General features: G+C 38.8%; 1 protein-coding gene across 3 annotated transcripts in view; it reads left to right on the top strand.

The window, feature by feature from the left end:
• COP1 (COP1 E3 ubiquitin ligase) overlaps positions 1–18,677 on the top strand; it is a 145,088-nt gene that overhangs the window by 85,334 nt on the left and 41,077 nt on the right. For all 3 annotated transcript variants that reach the window (XM_066261207.1, XM_066261208.1, XM_066261206.1), the window contains 4 exons: positions 10,166–10,309; positions 10,888–10,996; positions 11,325–11,406; positions 12,780–12,896. In XM_066261207.1, the coding sequence (XP_066117304.1) occupies positions 10,166–10,309; positions 10,888–10,996; positions 11,325–11,406; positions 12,780–12,896 (452 nt within the window). The remainder of the gene's footprint in view (positions 1–10,165; positions 10,310–10,887; positions 10,997–11,324; positions 11,407–12,779; positions 12,897–18,677) is intronic.

Below are 18,677 nucleotides of genomic sequence, written 5' to 3'. Positions count from 1 at the left end.
TGCCCATCTGTTTCTCCACCCCTCCCCCTCTCCTTCCTCTCTGTCTCTCTCTTCCCCTCCCGCAGCCAAGGCTCCATTGGAGCAAAAGATGGTCCGGGATCTGGGGATGGCTCCTTGGCCTCTGCCCCAGGCGCTAGAGTGGCTCTGGTTGCAACAGAGCGACACCCCGGATGGGCGGAGCATTGCCCCCTGGTGGGCGTGCCGGGTGGATCCCGGTCGGGCGCATGCGGGAGTCTGTCTGACTGCCTCCCCATTTCCAGCTTCAGAAAAATACAAAAAAAAAAAAAGAAGGTAAACAGAACATTAAGAGAAGAAATTGAGATTATGAGTGGCATTATCGGGAGAGAGGTTTAGCTTTACATAACTATATGAAAATGCATGTGATTTGACGTAACACTTCATTTTGTAGATATATTTAGGGATATTCTTGCCTATGTGAAAAGTGGTGCACAAAGAAGGGTATTTATTTTATTGTAGAATTGTTTAACAGTGAAAGACAGGAAGGACTGGTTAAATAATTTATGGTATATCCTTATGTTGAAATCCTGTGCAAGCACAAAAATGAGGTAGTCCTTCTATGTACAGATATGAAACGACTGTCAAAATAACTTGTGGGGTAGGGAACCAAGGTACAAATCAATATGTATGATATCCTCCTGTGTGTTTAATTATGCCTGTTCGTGCATAGGGTAACTAACTGGTAGGATGCACAAACTGAAATTATCAGTTGCCTCTAGGGAGGGTGGATGGTTGTTGCTTATTTGCCAAGATTGGAAGGGAGCTTTCTTTTTTCTGAACACTTTTTGAACTTATATTTGCTTATATACATATTTTCTAAATATTGCTTACATACATATATTGTAAATAAAATAAGTTTGCAGAAAAAATTAATCCAGGTTGTGGAGGGTTTATGATAATAATAGTTGGACTTTGGATGTTACATGATAGTAAATGAGGAGAATTATGTGTTTCTGGAAAATAGATTAGGAAAGAAGAAACTCAGGAGTAGGAGATGGACTTGGTAAAGAGGCTGTTGGCGTAAATACAGGGCTAGTTCATATTTCTGTGAACTTCCCAAATATGTTTCTGGTTTTTCATCAGCTAGATCATGGTCAGCAGACAACAGGCACACTGGATATTTGATGCCTAATATTTGTACCTCATCCATTTTCTTTCATTAGGCATCAGTAGTCATTGAATCCTGAATTCCTGTAGCATATTTGTCCTTATTATCTACCTTACTCTCCTTTTATCTCCCTATGTTTAACTTGTTGCACAGGATGAACTATTATGTTGTTACTGTCATATATATAATATAGTCTATAACATTAGTCTGTGTTACTATTCGTACTTATTCTGTGTCACTGTTCCTGTTGATTTTACCTTCCTGTGTGTTCTTGGAACACCGGCCCTTCTTTTCTCATTACATCAGTTTTGCACAGTGATTGAGAGTGTAGACTGAGGAACCAGTTTACTTGATTTTGAATTATTTAGTGAACTTTGTGCAAAGTACTTAACATCAGTATACCTCAGTTTTCTTATCTATACATTGGAGATTTGAAGATTAAATATATTTTATGTAAAGTGCCTAAAACAATGCTTAACACATAATGAGTGTTACAGAAGTTTTAGCTTTTATTATAGATTGAGTTGGGAGAAAGTCAGTTGAATAACATCAATTATAATTTATCTGTGTTTGTATTCTTTAAAGATCTGCCATTTCTTTTCATTTAAGTGGCCAATTTCTCAATCTTTCTTTGTTTCCTTGGAACTATAGTAGAGACCATCTTTTGAGGTATACTATCATGGTAGTGAATTAGACCTTTAACAAGTGCATTCACTTTACTTTTTTTTTTTGATAAATTGGATCCTAGTGTTCAGAGATATTAATCTGCCTTGTTTGTCCATACTTGTTTTATAATTGCAAAATATATGACAGACATTGGGAACACTGACAAAATTCCCTTCGGATAGCAACATCTTTGCATTGCTTCATGCCACGCTGTGCTAGAGATGTGCATTAGTCAGCTGTCCTGTGTGACTCGGTGCCTTGATGCTTAATCACTTAACTGATGGCCCTTACAAAGAGTATAGCCAGTTTTTTACAGCTGAATTATGTTTTACAACTGTTTAAATGTTATAAAGTACCACACCCCAGATTCTGAAAGGCACTGTACCTCCCAGTTCACGTAAGAGACACCCAATCCAGATGAATTTTGAAGAGTTTTATTAGAGGAGGAGACTTATTAATATGCCAGCCGCATATGGCTGACACGGGGCATCTGCAAGCCCAAATCGTGCAGTCCCAAAAATAGTTCAGGGGCTGTTTACATACCCTTGCTCACACACAGGCCTGGGAGAGCATGACATCATGGTAGGAGCTGGCAACATTTGTTTGGGGCAGCAGTTCTCAACCTGTGGGTCGCGACCCCAGCGGGGTCGCCTAAAGCCATCGGAAAATACATAATGCATATCAGGTATTTACATTCTGAATTATAACTGTAGCAAAATTACAATTATGAAGTAGTCACCAAAATTATTTTTTGGTTTGGGGTCACCGCAACATGAGGAACTGTATTGCGGGTCACAGCATTAGAAAGGTTGAGAACCACTAGTTTAGGGGATACACAGAAACATTAAGACTCTCAAGGTAACACAACCAAAGATGTTTACAAATCTTTCAGGGTTCCTCTTCCCTCACTAGCCTAGAGGTATTTTACCCTCAAGATTCCAGGAAGGGGGAGGAACTACAGTCAATGCAAGGTGGTATGTAAATTCCAACCAAACTGTGTGCCTGGAGGTGGCAGGCTGTTTACTGTTTGCCTGCCTCTCTGGTGCAGCACCTGCAAAGACCAGGGAATGATGACGGAGAGGGGAGGGACTATGTGTACTCTGCCCCATCCCTCACTCCGCACACTGCGTGTCACAGCTCGGTTTTTCTCTCACTCAAACTGCTTACTTGCTAGTCCTTTTGCTCCAGAGTTTGGAGAAACCCTTTTAATTTGTGGGCTCCGCTTTTCTTTCATTTAAATCACTTGCTTGCTAGCCCTTTCTATATTGAGCAAGTTTTTAAGCTACTGTGGTGGATTCATTATTAAATTTAGCCACAATGTATGGAAACTGATCGGGACAACCTGGGTTCCCAATTACTATATTCCAGACTGTCCTTGTTATCCGGGGATTAGAATTCCCAGTTGCTATTTGTATGGCCAGTAGCCAGGGCCACCGTCACAGCCGCCCAGCCCATGCAGGTTCGCATTGGATTCGGACAGATGGTAATGAAACAACGGAGCCAAAAGCTGGTGTGCCATCATCTTTAATCCTAGCTTGCACCTGACGGGCAAGTAAAAACGCACACTGGGCTACAAAACCCACTCATTCAGTGCTCACAAAGCTACTGACTTATCCAAGTTTTCTAGAATCAAAGTTTTTAGTTCATCAGCCTTACTCTCCTCTGTTCCCCATCTCCTTCTGTCTGCACAAACTGGCTTCTCCTTCAACACTCCATCATCTTGGCTGCTTCTCCTGGCCTCCTCCACGTGGCCTCTCTCTGCTCTCCTCTCTGCTTTCTCCTCTAATGCTAATCTCAGGAACCGAGAGAGCAAGCTCCCGGTCTGCCCCACTTTATAGTGCAGAAATCAAAACCTTTAATCCAATATATAAATAAGGAAGTCTCTGATACAGAGTCACTTATTTGAGGCATAAGGGGATTCCTCATGAGAGTGTACCACTCTACATCAAAAAGGGTGGGAAAGGCTTAGTCCTAAAACCAAGCCCCAGGGTACAAGGATCCTGCCTGCCCACAGCTCACCCCAACACACATTAATATAATCATGCCCATTCCAAGCAAGAAGGGCAACTAATATCACCTGGGCGAAGGGCTTCCATGTGGGCAGCGCCATCTTTAACAAAATGAGCATAATATATTTTATCTGCCCAACACTATTACTTATTACAAAACTAAAACTTGTTTCAGGAAAATCTAAGAATTAGTGCACTATCAAGAAAGATAAGACAGATAATTAACTAGCACCCAGAATAAGAGGGTGTTTGACTATAGAGATATTAATTATTATACAAGACAAGGGGAAGAAGCCAACCAAAGAGAATAATTTTCCTTCAGAGGAGAAGTCAGATAAAGCGCCCTGCAGGTAGATTTTGAGAACAAAGAAAGTCACTTAACATAGCTTTTAGTCAGAAGCTTCCAATCTTGACACAAAAGACTCAGACAGACACATTTAGGCATTAAGCAAAGGGCTTATACACAAACAATGCGTGCCTATTTCAATTAAATAATACCAGATAATTTGATGAACAAAGACAAAGCCTCACAGACAAGGCAAGGCTCCCCCTGGTGGCCTCTCAGGTGCACACAGGTCTCAGCACCAGAGATTTCTTAACCAGGGGTTTTAGAAACAGAAACATTAAAATGAAGACTGAGATTTTGACAGAAATGTCTCTTGGAAGTCTTGGGTTGAGATTAATCAATCCAGCTTAGCTCAGCCTCCACTGATTCATCGCGATGCGAGACTGACTAATCCTGGATGAACTTAACCTACATTAGCCTTACTAGAGATAGACACATGTCCCCACTTCTGGCATTCACTGAGAGTGCAACTAGAACCCAAGGCAGGACCACTAAAACTTTCCACCGACATCTCGGTCTTGGAAAGCCTGTGCGAACTTATGACCACGTCTGGTCTGTTTTGCGACAGATCCAGTTCAAAACATAAAAACCATAGACTAGTAACAACCTGCAAAGCAGTTTTGAAAGCCCTACTTCCCGTAGGGTTCCACATCCCTGGAGTCACAATTCAGCAAAGTCCCCAAATCCACTCTACCTACGTTTTAGTCCGACACAGACTACAAACTAGTTACAAACGTAAAAGTGGAAGCAAGAGTTCAAAGGGAAGCCAGAAAATTCAGCAAAGCAGAAAGAGTAGCTTTACCTACCTCCTTGATTTACTGCCAAATTATCCAAATTGTCAAATTCGGGAACCAGAAGGCATCTACCGTAGAACAGTCTGGACCCCACAGGAAGACCAGGAGCCCTGAAAAGTCTCAGGTGGCGTGCCTCTCCTCAGGATTCAAGTGGGGCCAGGCAGCTCAGCCGAGAGACCAGCCTATTCGGGGTGTCTCCATCCAGTGATGCAAAACACCGGATCCCAGACAAGCCCCCATATAAAGTACTGCACCCCAGATTCTGAAAGACACTGTACCTCATTTCATCAAGTTCACATAAGATATACCTGGTCCAGATGAATTTTGAAGAGTTTTATTAGAGGAGGAGATTTATTAATATGCCAGCCGCATATGGCTGACACGGGGCATCTGCAAGCCCAAATCGTGCAGTCCCAAAAATAGTTCAGGGGTTGTTTATATACCCTTGCTCACACAGGGGCGGGGGAGAGCATGACGTTATGGTAGGAGCTGGCAACATTTGTTTAGGGGATACACAGAAACATTAAGACTCTAAAGGTGGCCCTGGCCGGTTGGCTCAGCGGTAGAGCGTCGGCCTAGCGTGCGGAGGACCCGGGTTCGATTCCCGGCCAGGGCACACAGGAGAAGTGCCCATTTGCTTCTCCACCCCTCCGCCACGCTTTCCTCTCTGTCTCTCTCTTCCCCTCCCGCAGCCAAGGCTCCATTGGAGCAAAGATGGCCCGGGCGCTGGGGATGGCTCTGTGGCCTCTGCCTCAGGCGCTAGAGTGGCTCTGGTCGCAACATGGTGACGCCCAGGATGGGCAGAGCATCGCCCCCTGGTGGGCAGAGCGTCGCCCCTGGTGGGCGTGCCGGGTGGATCCCGGTCAGGCGCATGCGGGAGTCTGTCTGACTGTCTCTCCCTGTTTCCAGCTTCAAAAAAATGAAAAAAAAAAAAAGAAAAGAAAAGAAAAAAAAGACTCTAAAGGTAACACAACCAAAGATGTTTACAAAACTTTCAGGGTTCCTCTTCCCTCACTAGCCTAGAAGTATTTATATTTTACCCTCAAGATTCCAGGAAGGGGGAGGAACTACAGTCAATGCAAGGTGGTATGTAAATTCTGCCTCATATTGAAAGAGAAGAAGTTTCTAGGTTAATCTTTATTGTAAATTTAAAACTGAATGACTTATTGTTCTTGCAAGCCAGAAACTTCTGCATTCTTCTCCCTCCCCTCCCTGAGGAGGGACTGGACAGGAAATCCTGAACTTTCCTCCCAGAATATTAATATCAATTTTCAGCTTTTGGTACATAAATACATCACTTTTTTAAAAACAGTTGATACATTTCAAGTGTGAAAGAAAAATGCAGTTTATTTCCATGTTCAAAGTAAGTTTCCATTAATACTATTTTTAAGGAAAATGTGTTTATTCTGAAATTTTAAAAATTTTATGAAACTGAATTTAGTGAAATAAACTTTAATAAACTACTTGCTTTAAGAATTACTGGTGATGGTGTATAGCAGAAATGAATTTTATGTAATAAGCAAGCTTTCTTACAGTTCTCTTTTGAAGTTAATTGCACAAGCAGATATGTTTTAATTTGTTTACGTTGTATTTTCTTTTTGTTTTAGCCAAGCTGGTTATACTTATTATTTTTGTTTACATTTCATAGCTAATGTAGCTGAAATATTGTGAAATAAGATATCTATTTTGGATAAGCTCTGAAAAGCTCTTTTAAAAACTACATTGTTCACTTGAGTTATTTTGTGATCTGTTGTATACCTAATTATGTTTTTGTTTGGAAACAGATATGATTAACTCTGTCCAAGATTGGGAACAAATGACTCAGTGTTGAAAGTACTTAAATCCTGAGTCCTCAGTTATGTGGAAGTACTTTCATATTTTAACAAGGCAGCTGTTTGTTTTTCTTGCCCTCATCATCAAAATTTACTAGAAACAATATTATTCTTTACACTTTTTGGTCAGTATTTCTATTAAAGTCTTATTGTTTTAAGCTATAAAGAACCTCCATATCCTATAACACACTGCTCACAAAAATTAGGGGATATTTTATAGCTTCATATTCATTTTGAAATATCCCCTAATATTTGGGAGCAGTATATTTTTACTTTTTTTTTTTTTTTTTTTTTTTTTTACGGGGACAGAGAGAGGGATAGACAGGGACGGAGAGAGATGAGAAGCATCAATCATAAGTTTTTTTTCGTTGCAAGACCTTAGTTGTTCATTGATTGCTTTCTCATATGTGCCTTGACTGCGGGCCTTCAGCAGACCGAGTAACCCCTTGCTCGAGCCACCGACCTTGGGTCCAAGCTGGTGAGTTTTTGCTCAAACCAGTTGAGCCCGTCTTCAAGCTGGTGGCCTCAGAGTCTCGAACCTGGGTCCTCTGCATCCAGTCCGACGCTCTATCCACTGCGCCACCGCCTAGTCAGGCTGGGAGCAGTATATTAAAAAAGAATACTGTACAGGTCTGTCATATCCTGATATATTAAGAACAAAACATAACCAGAACTTAACAAAATAATAGCAGTGAAGTTAAAACAAAAAGTTAATTTTTTAGTATAAGAGTAAAGAATGAGCTAATATAGCTAAATAATCTGTTGAATAAAAAGAGATCTGTCTTGTATAATGAGGTAGCAACAGCAGAAATAATAGACTTATATCATCAAACCAATTCTTTTTTGACAGCTAGTATTTTTTAAATTTTTTATTTATTTTTAGAGAGGAGAGAGAATGAGAGAGAGAGAGAGAGAAGGGGGAGGGAGGAGCAGGAAGCATCAACTCCCATATGTGCCTTGACCAGGCAACCTCAGTGTTTCCAGGTCGACGCTTTATCCACTGCACCACCACAGGTCAAGCGACAGCTAGTATTTTTATTATATGTCAGCTTTCTCCCTACAGTGTCTTTGGACTATTGTTTTTGATAAGTTAGTGTTCAAACTTTTTTTTATATTAAGAACTACAGTTCGAAAAGAGCATATTAACTTTTACTGCAATACCATTGGAAAAGCGTTGATTTACTAGCCATGTATGTTTGTACAGGAAAAGTATTTAGGGATAATAATATAACTGGTTATCCTATGAAGTCTCAGCTATACCAAACCCTCCTAAATTGAGAATAGGATTTCAGCTTCAATAACTGTCCTTCCCAGACACAGTAGCTTTTTCCTTCAGTGGCATGAGGTTGTTGGTCTAGACTGAGTCGGGTAGTGGAATAGTTGCATCAGTGTCATTATGTTGTATTAGAATCCATAGAACAGTAGCTGCAATGGCAGTTCAGTTGAGATGGTTGTACAAATAAATCTATTGCATTGCTACAGTCATATTTTATTGGAGGGAACATTTGCTGAATTGTGCTATGGTCAACAACATTTAATGAAATTCCTTTAAAATTTTTATAAAATTAAGAAGGATTTAAAACTAATGAAAAGTGAGCATCTCAACATATATTTTTATTGGAAATATATTTATTGTGTACTTATTTTCCTTATTCTTTAATATAAGCTCAGCAAAGTTTCTTATTAAATTATTAACTGTTCTGTGAAAGACTACCACAGGTAGTCCATAAAGAAAAGTATTCCAGGCCCTGGCCGGTTGGCTCAGCGGTAGAGCGTCAGCCTGGCGTGCGGGGGACCCAGGTTCGATTCCCGGCCAGGGCACATAGGAGAAGCACCCATTTGCTTCTCCACCCCCACCCCCTCCTTCCTCTCTGTCTCTCTTCCCCTCCCGCAGCCAAGGCTCCATTGGAGCAAAGATGGCCCGGGCGCTGGGGATGGCTCCTTGGCCTCTGCCCCAGGCGCTAGAGTGGCTCTGGTTGTGGCAGAGCAAGGCCCTGGAGGGGCAGAGCATCGCCCCCTGGTGGGCAGAGCGTCGCCCCTGGTGGGCGTGCCAGGTGGATCCCGGTCGGGCGCATGCGGGAGTCTCTGTCTGACTGTCTCTCCCCGTTTCCAGCTTCAGAAAAATACAAAAAAATAAAAAATAAAATAAAAGAAGAAGAAGAAAAGTATTCCATGTAGGATTTTGTATGCATTTAATGAATGCTCAATATATGCAGAGTAGTAAGTACTACTAGCATATGATTTTAGCCACTTATAAGCAGGCTGACTTTGGGCAATTTATTTGACCTCTAATCCTTAGTTTTCACATGTGTCAAGGGTGGATAAAAATAATACTTATAGGATTATTAGAATTAAATGAGTTAATATGTGCAGTGGTTATAGTTAGCAGTGAATCTTAGCTATTATTATGTAATTAATTGTAGATCAATGAGAATTCTTATATATAGCCTTACAGCTAAACTGAAGTCATTGACAATGAATGTGATAATCCATTTCATTCTTAATTCCTTAAGGGCACTTAGGGTTCTCGCCAGCTATATAACAACTTTGTTGAGGCTACAGATTAAGTTCTGTGAAAGTGAATAAGGTGTTGTGCTTTGCTTTGAAGTAGCTTATTTAAGAACTTGTATGAAAAATCAGAGAAGGGCACATTCTTAAGTAACTTTTAAAGAAGGTAGATTTTTAAGTTTTCCCTTTTTTGTGGTATAGGAACCTGTTTTAGGGGTTCATAAGTTAGAGATCATATTTGTTTGGGAGATTAGAAATGCAATTGAGGAATGATAATTTAATGAATCTCATTAAATGATAATGTAATGATTCCTTTTTTATGTGTATTTTATCCTTTTGTCACCACCGCTCCCTGAATTGTTTCAGTAATTCCTCTTGTATACTAATTTATTTATTAAAATGATATTAAGTACTGTAAAATTCTATTGTTCACACTAAATGGTAGGAAGAGGGAATAGCTAGAATGTATGAAAAGATTAATTGGTAATTCTCTTTTGAATTATTTTTAATATTGCAAACCATTAAATATTTCATCACTACTTCTGCAGTGTAACTTGTTAGCCTGTTAGTTGGGTGAGTTGAAATATGGCACTAAAGCTGAAATGAAAAGATTGTCAAGTTTCTAGGAACAAAATAACCACCTATAAGCAGAATTGTGTAGCTCTGCATATTTCGCCACCATTTATAATCTGATATGTCTTTATCATGACTTAATCTGGACATGGGGCCTAGTAAAATTTGAGGGACCTTTCAAGTAGATCTCTTATCCTTGTAGACAGAATCACTTTATAATTAGAGAAAAACAAATTCTGAAAAGTAGTTAATGTAAGCATTACAACATTGGGTAAATAGCCTTACTGACCAAGTGTCAACTTTTTCCTTAGTATTGAATTTGATCGGGATTGTGACTATTTTGCGATTGCTGGGGTTACAAAAAAGATTAAAGTCTATGAATATGGCACAGTCATTCAGGATGCAGTGGATATTCATTACCCTGAAAATGAAATGACCTGCAATTCCAAAATCAGGTACTTACATTATTTTCTTGGCATAATGCAATATGTATTTAACAATTGGTATCTATAATTAAAGTAAGTTTGTTATTTTACTTTTCTATGAAACTCCTTACTCATCATGTAGCACATTTCAAAAGGGTTCTAATCTTTTTGGACACATCAAAATCCTATCTATCCGTTATTTATTTTTACATAAAGTAAGGCTTTTTTGTTGAATTTATAAGAGTGACCTTCGTTAACAAAATTCTATAGGTTTCAGGTGTACGATTCTTTAACACAACATCTGTATATTGTATTGTGTGTTCACCACCCCATGTCCAGTCGCCTTTCATCACCATTCATCCTGCCTGTACCGTCTCTGCTTCCCTGCAGCCCCTTTCTGTCTGGTAATCACCATGCTGTTGTCTATGTCTGTGAGTTTTTTGTTTTGCTTCTGCTTAATTCCTTTACCTTTTTCACCCAGTCCCACAAACCCCTGCCCCTCTAATAGCTGTCAGTCTGTTATCTGACTGTGAGTCTATTTCTATTTTGTTTGTTTGTTTATTTTGTTCATTAGATTCCAAATATGAGTGAAATCATATTTCTTTCAGCTGTATCAGTTGGAGTAGTTACCATAAGAACCTGTTAGCAAGCAGTGATTATGAAGGCACTGTCATCCTATGGGATGGATTCACAGGACAGAGGTCAAAAGTCTATCAGGTAAATTTGTTTTAAGAATCATTTTCTTAATTATAAAGCTCGTTATACTTTATAATTAAAAATTTAAAGTCACTATTTAGCATTTTTTATACCTATTTAATGCTAAATAATGCTTTCTGAAGCATCTTCTCAGAGTTTTGCATTTGTAGGATGTATCAAATTTTAGTAAATGTATATATAAAAGTGTGGGAACTACTTTTTGCCTCTCTTGTTTTCATAACCAGTTCTTTCTCCTTCCTGCCATAGTAATAAATTGTATCAGGGTATTCTTTATTTATTTTAAGAGATATATTCTATCTGAGACTATTTGTCTTCCTCCTACATCCAGGAGCATGAAAAGAGGTGTTGGAGTGTTGACTTTAATTTGATGGATCCTAAACTCTTGGCTTCAGGCTCTGATGATGCAAAAGGTACTATCTGAATTACCTCTCCTTCCTCTTCCACCCCCCCCCCCACCTTTATTCCTTTACTGTCAGGGACACAACTATTTATTGAAACAAAACTTAAAACCATTCTTAGTGATTATGGGTTGTTCCAAAATTAACCTAAGCCCAAAAATATATATTTCTTTTGGAATGAAAGAAATATGAATATACTGCATCTTCATTATAATATTTTTGGATTCATGCCACATGGTGACATTTTTGTAACCAATTCCTTTATATATCCCATTGAATGAACTTTTTCTCGCTGAAATGTTTAGACATCTTTGCATTCTGAAGTATATTAAATTTTCAGAGTATACTAAAATCTTTAGATAAAGTTAATCATATTTCAAGGCAAAAATTCAGCATCTCTTACTGCCAATTTAATGACCTCTCTCTTCTCTTTTTTTCTTGTATATTTATTTTTACTGTTCATTCCTTTCTGTTATCCTTACTGTCCTATTTGGCCTGGTTTCTTCTCACCATTAGATTTCTGAAGTCCTTTTAATAGTTAATTTTATTTTAGAGTTAATAGCCTTAATTATTTTGCTTTTTTTTCTTCCTTTCTACATGTAACTTCCAGAAGTGATAATTATTGGACCATTTTTACTTTTTTTCACTTTTATTTACAAATTACTGCCTTAGTATTCCTAAAAAGATTCTAAAGTTTTAATATGCCTACTCCACTAATACTGATTTTCAGCCCCAAATGCCCATTAGAATCACCCAGAGAGTTTTTTAAAAAACACCAGGAATTGGACTTACCTCACCTGGGTATTGTCCTAGATGGGACATTGGGACTGATCAAAAGATGGATGGGAAAATTTTTGTTGTTATTGTTAATTTTTGTTACTAATTCTATTCTGTAATCAGGATTGCTACCTCTGTCCTGAAAATATGTTGTATATGTGTATTCTAGTGTCTACTAGACATTCTTGTTTTAAAATGACATTATGATTGTTCTAGTATGTCATAGGACAACAGCTCACCTTTCTAGCTTTGCTGTCAGATCTAACCTGCTATGACCAGTCAGCTTTTCTCTCCCTAATCATACAAATCTCAGTATATATACCTGGAATGGGTTTAGTTATGGGCCTACTCATGGGATCATATTATCTCTTATTTTACATTGATATCTATGTTGTTTTCTAACTTTAAAACCAAGCTTTCTTGGTTTCAATACACTGTTCTATTATTCAGTTGTTCTGTTTAATCATTTTTGGTCCTAGTAAACCACAATGCTTTACATTAGTTAAAAAACACATCTGTAGCAATAGTCAGACATTCTAGGTTATCGAAGCATTTGTTAATGTATTGTTTATTTTTACTGTTTTAATTTTTTTGTCCTTTATTCTTAGTGAAGCTGTGGTCTACCAACCTGGACAACTCAGTGGCCAGCATAGAGGCGAAGGCTAATGTGTGCTGTGTTAAATTCAGTCCCTCTTCTAGATACCATTTGGCTTTTGGCTGTGCAGGTAAAAAATACAGATTTGTCTTCTTCTGATTTTTGTTGAATATCATGTCTAAGAACAAAGGGCGTTTTAAAAACCAAATACCGGTACCTTTCTTTGTAGGTTTAAATTGTGTTTCCATTTCCATCGTTAGACTTTAAATTAGAAGTACGTATGCAGTATGCCATTACTCATTTGTTGCTATGCCTTCATTTCAGTATTTTGGCACCCGTGTTCAGTACATAGAGATGGGCTTGTTGATTATTTTTGCCATTGTTCTTCTCAGTCTTTTGCATGCATGAACTGATTCTTATTTCTTCACAACCTTAGGTCATAACCATTAAGCTATATTGTATAGACACAGAAATCTTTTTGTTTTTGTATTAAAGGAAACTAATTAATTCTTCAATGATTATTTCTTGATTTCCTGCTATGCAGAAATTACCCATCTAGAGTAATTAAACACTTAAAGTCTCATATCATGGAGTGGTTGCTAACGTAGTTAAGTACTCATAAAAACGTTTGCTATTATAATAATAGCAAATAATTTTTTCCCCAAAGTTTCTATTCTTTTATTTTGTACTAGGGTGACCAAATGTTTGGGTTTGCCTGGGGCAGTCCAAGTTTATACTGGTACCATCATAATTACTATTATTTTACTTATTTATTGTTTTACAGGGACAGAGAGAGAGTCAGATAGAAGGATAGATTGGGACAGACAGACAGGAACGGAGAGAGATGAGAAGCATCAATCATCAGTTTTTTGTTGCGACACAGTAGTTGTTCATTGATTGCTTTCTCATATGTGCCTTGATCGCGGGCCTTCAGCAGACTGAGTAACCCCCTGCTCAAGCCAGTGACCTTGGGTCCATGCTAGTGAGCTTTTTGCTCAAGCCAGATGAGCCCGCGCTCAAGCTGGCAACCCCAGGGTCTCGAACCTGGGTCCTTCCGCATCCCAGTCTGAGGCTCTATCCACTGTGCCACCGCCTGGTCAGGCATAATTACTATTATTCTTAGTGTCTTTTTTTGTTTTTGTTAAATTTTCCTTAGTGCCATTTTTCTTTTTTTTTCTCTTTTTTTAATTTTTATATTTTATTTAGAAAATTAACTTTAACAGGGTAACTGATCAATAAGTACATAGGTCTCAGATGAACATTTCTATAGCGTTTGAACTGTTGATTATGTTGTATAACCATCATCCAAAGTCAAATCATTTTCTGTCACCTTATATTTGTCCCTCTTTACACTATTCGCCCCGATCTCTTCGCAAACATCCCTCTCCCCCGGTAACCACTTTTCATTTATCTATGTCCGTGAGTCTCAATTTTATATCCCACCTATGTGTGAAATTATATAGTTCTTATATTTTTCTGATTTACTTATTTCACTCAGTATAATGTTCTCAAGGTCCATCCATGTTGTCATAAATGGTAATATGTCATTTCTTATGGCTGAGTAGTATTCCATTGTATATATGTACCACCTCTTCTTTTTTTTTAATAATTTTATTTTTTTAATGGGGCGACATCAATAAATCAGGATACATATATTCAAAGATAACATATCCAGGTTATCTTGTCGTTCCATTATGTTGCATACCCATCACCCAAAGTCAGATTGTCCTGTCACCTTCTATCTAGTTTTCTTTGTGCCCCTCCCCCTCCCCTTTCCCTCTCCCTTTCCCCTCTCCCCCGTAACCACCACACTCTTATCAATGTCTCTTAATTTCACTTTTATGTCCCACCTACGTATGGAATAATGCAGTTCCTGTTTTTTTCTGATTTATTTCACTTCGTATAATGTTATCAAGATCCCACCATTTTGCTGTAAATGATCCGATGTCATCATTTCTTATGGCTGAGTAGTATTCCATAGTGTATATGTGCCACATCTTCTTTATCCAGTCATCTGTTGATGGGCTTTTTGGTTGTTTCCATGTCCTGGCCACTGTGAACAATGCTGCAATGAACATGGGGCTGCATGTGTCTTTACGTATCAATGTTTCTGAGTTTTTGGGGTATATACCCAGTAGAGGGATTGCTGGGTCATAAGGTAGTTCTATTTTCAGTTTTTTGAGGAACCACCATACTTTCTTCCATAATGGTTGTACTACTTTACATTCCCACCAACAGTGTATGAGGGTTCCTTTTTCTCCACAGCCTCTCCAACATTTGCTATTACCTGTCTTGTTAATAATAGCTAATCTAACAGGTGTGAGGTGGTATCTCATTGCAGTTTTGATTTGCATTTCTCTAATAACTAAAGAAGATGAGCATCTTTTCATATATCTGTTGGCCATTTGTATTTCTTGCTGGGAGAAGTGTCTGTTCACGTCCTCTTCCCATTTTTTTATTGGATTGTTTGTTTGTTGTTGAGTTTTATGAGTTCTTTGTATATTTTGGATATTAGACCCTTATCTGAGCTGTTGTTTGAAAATATCATTTCCCATTTAGTTGGCTTTCTGTTTATTTTGTTATCAGTTTCTCTTGCTAAGCAAAAACTTCTTAGTCTGATGTAGTCCCATTCATTAATTTTTTCCTTCACTTCTCTTGCCTGTGGAGTCAAATTCATAAAATGCTCTTTAAAACCCAGGTCCATGAGTTTAGTACCTATGTCTTCTTCTATGTACTTAATTGTTTCAGGTCTTATGTTTAGATCTTTGATCCATTTTGAGTTAATTTTTGTACAGGGGGAGAGACTGTAGTCCAGTTTCATTCTTTTGCATGTGGCTTTCCAGTTTTCCCAGCACCATTTGTTGAAGAGGCTTTCTTTTCTCCATTGTGTGTTGTTGGCCCCTTTATCAAAAATTATTTGACTAGGCCCTGGCCGGTTGGCTCAGTGGTAGAGCGTCAGCCTGGTGTGTGGAAGTCCCGGGTTCGATTCCCAGCCAGGGCACACAGGAGAAGCGCCCATTTGCTTCTCCACCCCTCCCCCTCTCCTTCCTCTCTGTCTCTCTCTTCCCCTCCTGCAGCTGAGGCTCCATTGGAGCAAAAGATGTCCCGGGCGCTGGGGATGGCTCCTTGGCCTCTGCCCCAGGCACTAGAGTGGCTCTGGTCGCGACAGAGAGACATCTTGGATGAGCAGAGCATCGCCCCCTGGTGGGTGTGCTGGGTGGATCCATGTTGGGCGCATGCGGGAGTCTGTCTGACTGCCTCCCCATTTCCAGCTTCAGAAAAATACAAAAATAATAATAATTATTATTTGACTATATATATATATATATATATATATATATATATATATATGTGGTTTTATTTCTGGATTTTCTATTCTGTTCCATTGGTCTGAGTGTCTGTTTTTCTGCCAATACCATGCTGTTTTGATTGTCGTAGCCCTATAATATAGTTTGAAGTCAGGTATAGTAATGCCCCCAGCTTCATTCTTTTTCTTTAGGATTGCTTTGGCTATTTGGGGTTTTTTATAGTTCCATATAAATATGATGATTTTTTGCTCCATTTCTTTAAAAAATGTCATTGGAATTTTGATGGGAATTGCATTAAATTTGTATATTGTTTCGGGTAATATGGCCATCTTGATTATATTTATTCTTCCTAACCAAGAACAAGGAATATTCTTCCAACTCATTATATCTTTTTCGATTTCCCTTAACAATAGTTTATAGTTTTCATTATATAAGTCCTTTACATTCTTTGTTATGTTTATTCCTAAGTATTTTATTTTTTTTGTTGCAATCGTGAAGGGGATTATTCTTTTGAGTTCGTTCTCAAATGTTTCATTGTTGGCATTTAGAAAGGCTATTGATTTCTGTATGTTCATTTTGTATCCTGCGACCTTACTGTATTGGCTTATTGTTTCTAGTAGTCTTTTTGTGGATTCTTTGGGGTTTTCAATATATAGGATCATATTATCTGCAAAAAGTGATACCTTTACTTCTTCTTTTCCTATATGGATGCCTTTTATTTCTTTGTCTTGTCTGATTGTTCTGGCTAGAACCTCTAGTACCACATTAAATAGGAGTGGAGAGAGTGGACAACCTTGTCTTGTTCCTGATTTAAGGGGGAAAGCCTTTAGTTTTGTGCCATTTAATATGATGTTAGCTGCCCCAGGCGCTAGAGTGGCTCTGGTCGCGACAGAGAGACGCCTCGGAGGGGCAGAGCATCGCCCCCTGGTGGGCAGAGTGTCGCCCCTGGTGGGCGTGCCGGGTGGATCCTGATCGGGCGCATGCGGGAGTCTGTCTGACTGTCTATCACCGTTTCCAGCTTCAGAAAAATACAAAAATAAAACAATAAATAAAAAATCAAAAAGAGTGTTTTTTTAAAAAATTAATAATTAAATAAGAAAAATTAAATTAAATTAAAATTTAAAAAAAGAAAATTATTCCCCCCTCCTTTTTTCCTCTCCTCGCCTCTCCCCTCTTTCTTGAGAAAATCTTGTTGTGAACTGTGAATTATATTGTACTAAATAGAACAAACAATGCCTGTAATGGAGAGCCTGAATTGGGGAGAAGTAACAAAGGGGCAAAAAAAGGGGGGGTATGGACCCACAAAAGCAAATAAGGAATAAATTTAACCTGACCTGTGGTGGCGCAGTGGGATAAAGCGTCAACCTGGAGGTGCTGAGGTCGCCGGTTCGAAACCCTGGGCTTGCCTGGTCAAGGCACATATGGGAGTTGATGCTTCCAGCTCCTCCCCCCTTCTCTCTCTCTGTCTCTCTTCTCTCTCTCTCTCTCTCTCTCTCTCTCTCTTTCTCTCTCTGTCTCTCCTCTCTAAAAAAAATGAATAAAAAAAATTTTTTTTAAAAAGGAATAAATTTGGGTCAAGAATAAAATGATTTGCTTTTAGGTGTTGGTTGACTAAGAGATATGATGAGAGGAATAAGAGGGAAATAGGAAAATGGGGGGACAAATTAAAAAATTACTATTGTATTTAGTGGATCAAGAACTAGATAAAATGGAGAGCCAGGGATGGGAGCACTACTGGAGAGTTAAAAAGGTGAAGTAAAACCCCCCAAAATGTCACAAACATAAGTTTGAGTCCCAGATAAGATAATTTGTTTGTTATTGAGGTTTGAATGAGAGGAGACGTAAAGGAGAAAGGAAGAGACTAATATAGAGGGAGAAAAGAAAGAGAGAGAGAAAAAAAGAGGGAACCACTAAAAGAAGAAAAAATAAAAAATAGGAGAGAGAGAGAGAGAGAGAGAAAATTAAGGGTTTTGGAGTGCAACCCTTATAGAGAAAAAGGAAGAGGAAAGAAAAGATAATGGGAGATGTAACACTTATGGGTAGTATAGGTCAAGAAGAGGAGAGAGGAAGACCAGCAGATAGTTAAACGACCAAACTGGAGAAGGAAAAAAAAAATTAAGAATGAAGATACAACAAAAGAACAAATATAATAAAATGGGATAGGTTATAAAGTCTGCGGATTATTCTTGATTTTGAGAGGTTATCTTCTTGCTTTTTCTTTCTCTCCCTCTTCCTGGTCGGTGACTCTGTACCCCGGGTTCTGCCCTTATGGCACGCTCAGATAGAGGTTTGCAGTTGATAAGTCTCTATGGCAATGTCATATATTGTGCTTCAGTCTCGTTGGCAGTCGAGGCTCATTAGCATTTATAGGCTCCACCAGTGAGAGAGTCCGTGTTCCTGGAGCCTCTCTCCTAGTCTTTCCTTCCTCAATTAGTAGCCTGATAATCCAGCTATGGGGTTTCTGCTGCCTCTGCCTGGATAGTAAGAGGCTCAAAGAGCTGGCAACTCCCCATTCTATTCCTACTCAGCACAGGGCTCTGGGTAAGGCTCAGTCAGTCAGAGCTGCTAGCATAATCAGGCGGGGCTTCCGCCCACTCGAAGAC

Source organism: Saccopteryx bilineata, chromosome 2 (genome assembly GCF_036850765.1).
Source record: "Saccopteryx bilineata isolate mSacBil1 chromosome 2, mSacBil1_pri_phased_curated, whole genome shotgun sequence".
NCBI lineage: Eukaryota > Metazoa > Chordata > Mammalia > Chiroptera > Emballonuridae > Saccopteryx > Saccopteryx bilineata.
The sequence above is the reverse complement of the archived record's forward strand: the minus strand, read 5'-3'. Positions and strand labels throughout refer to the sequence as shown.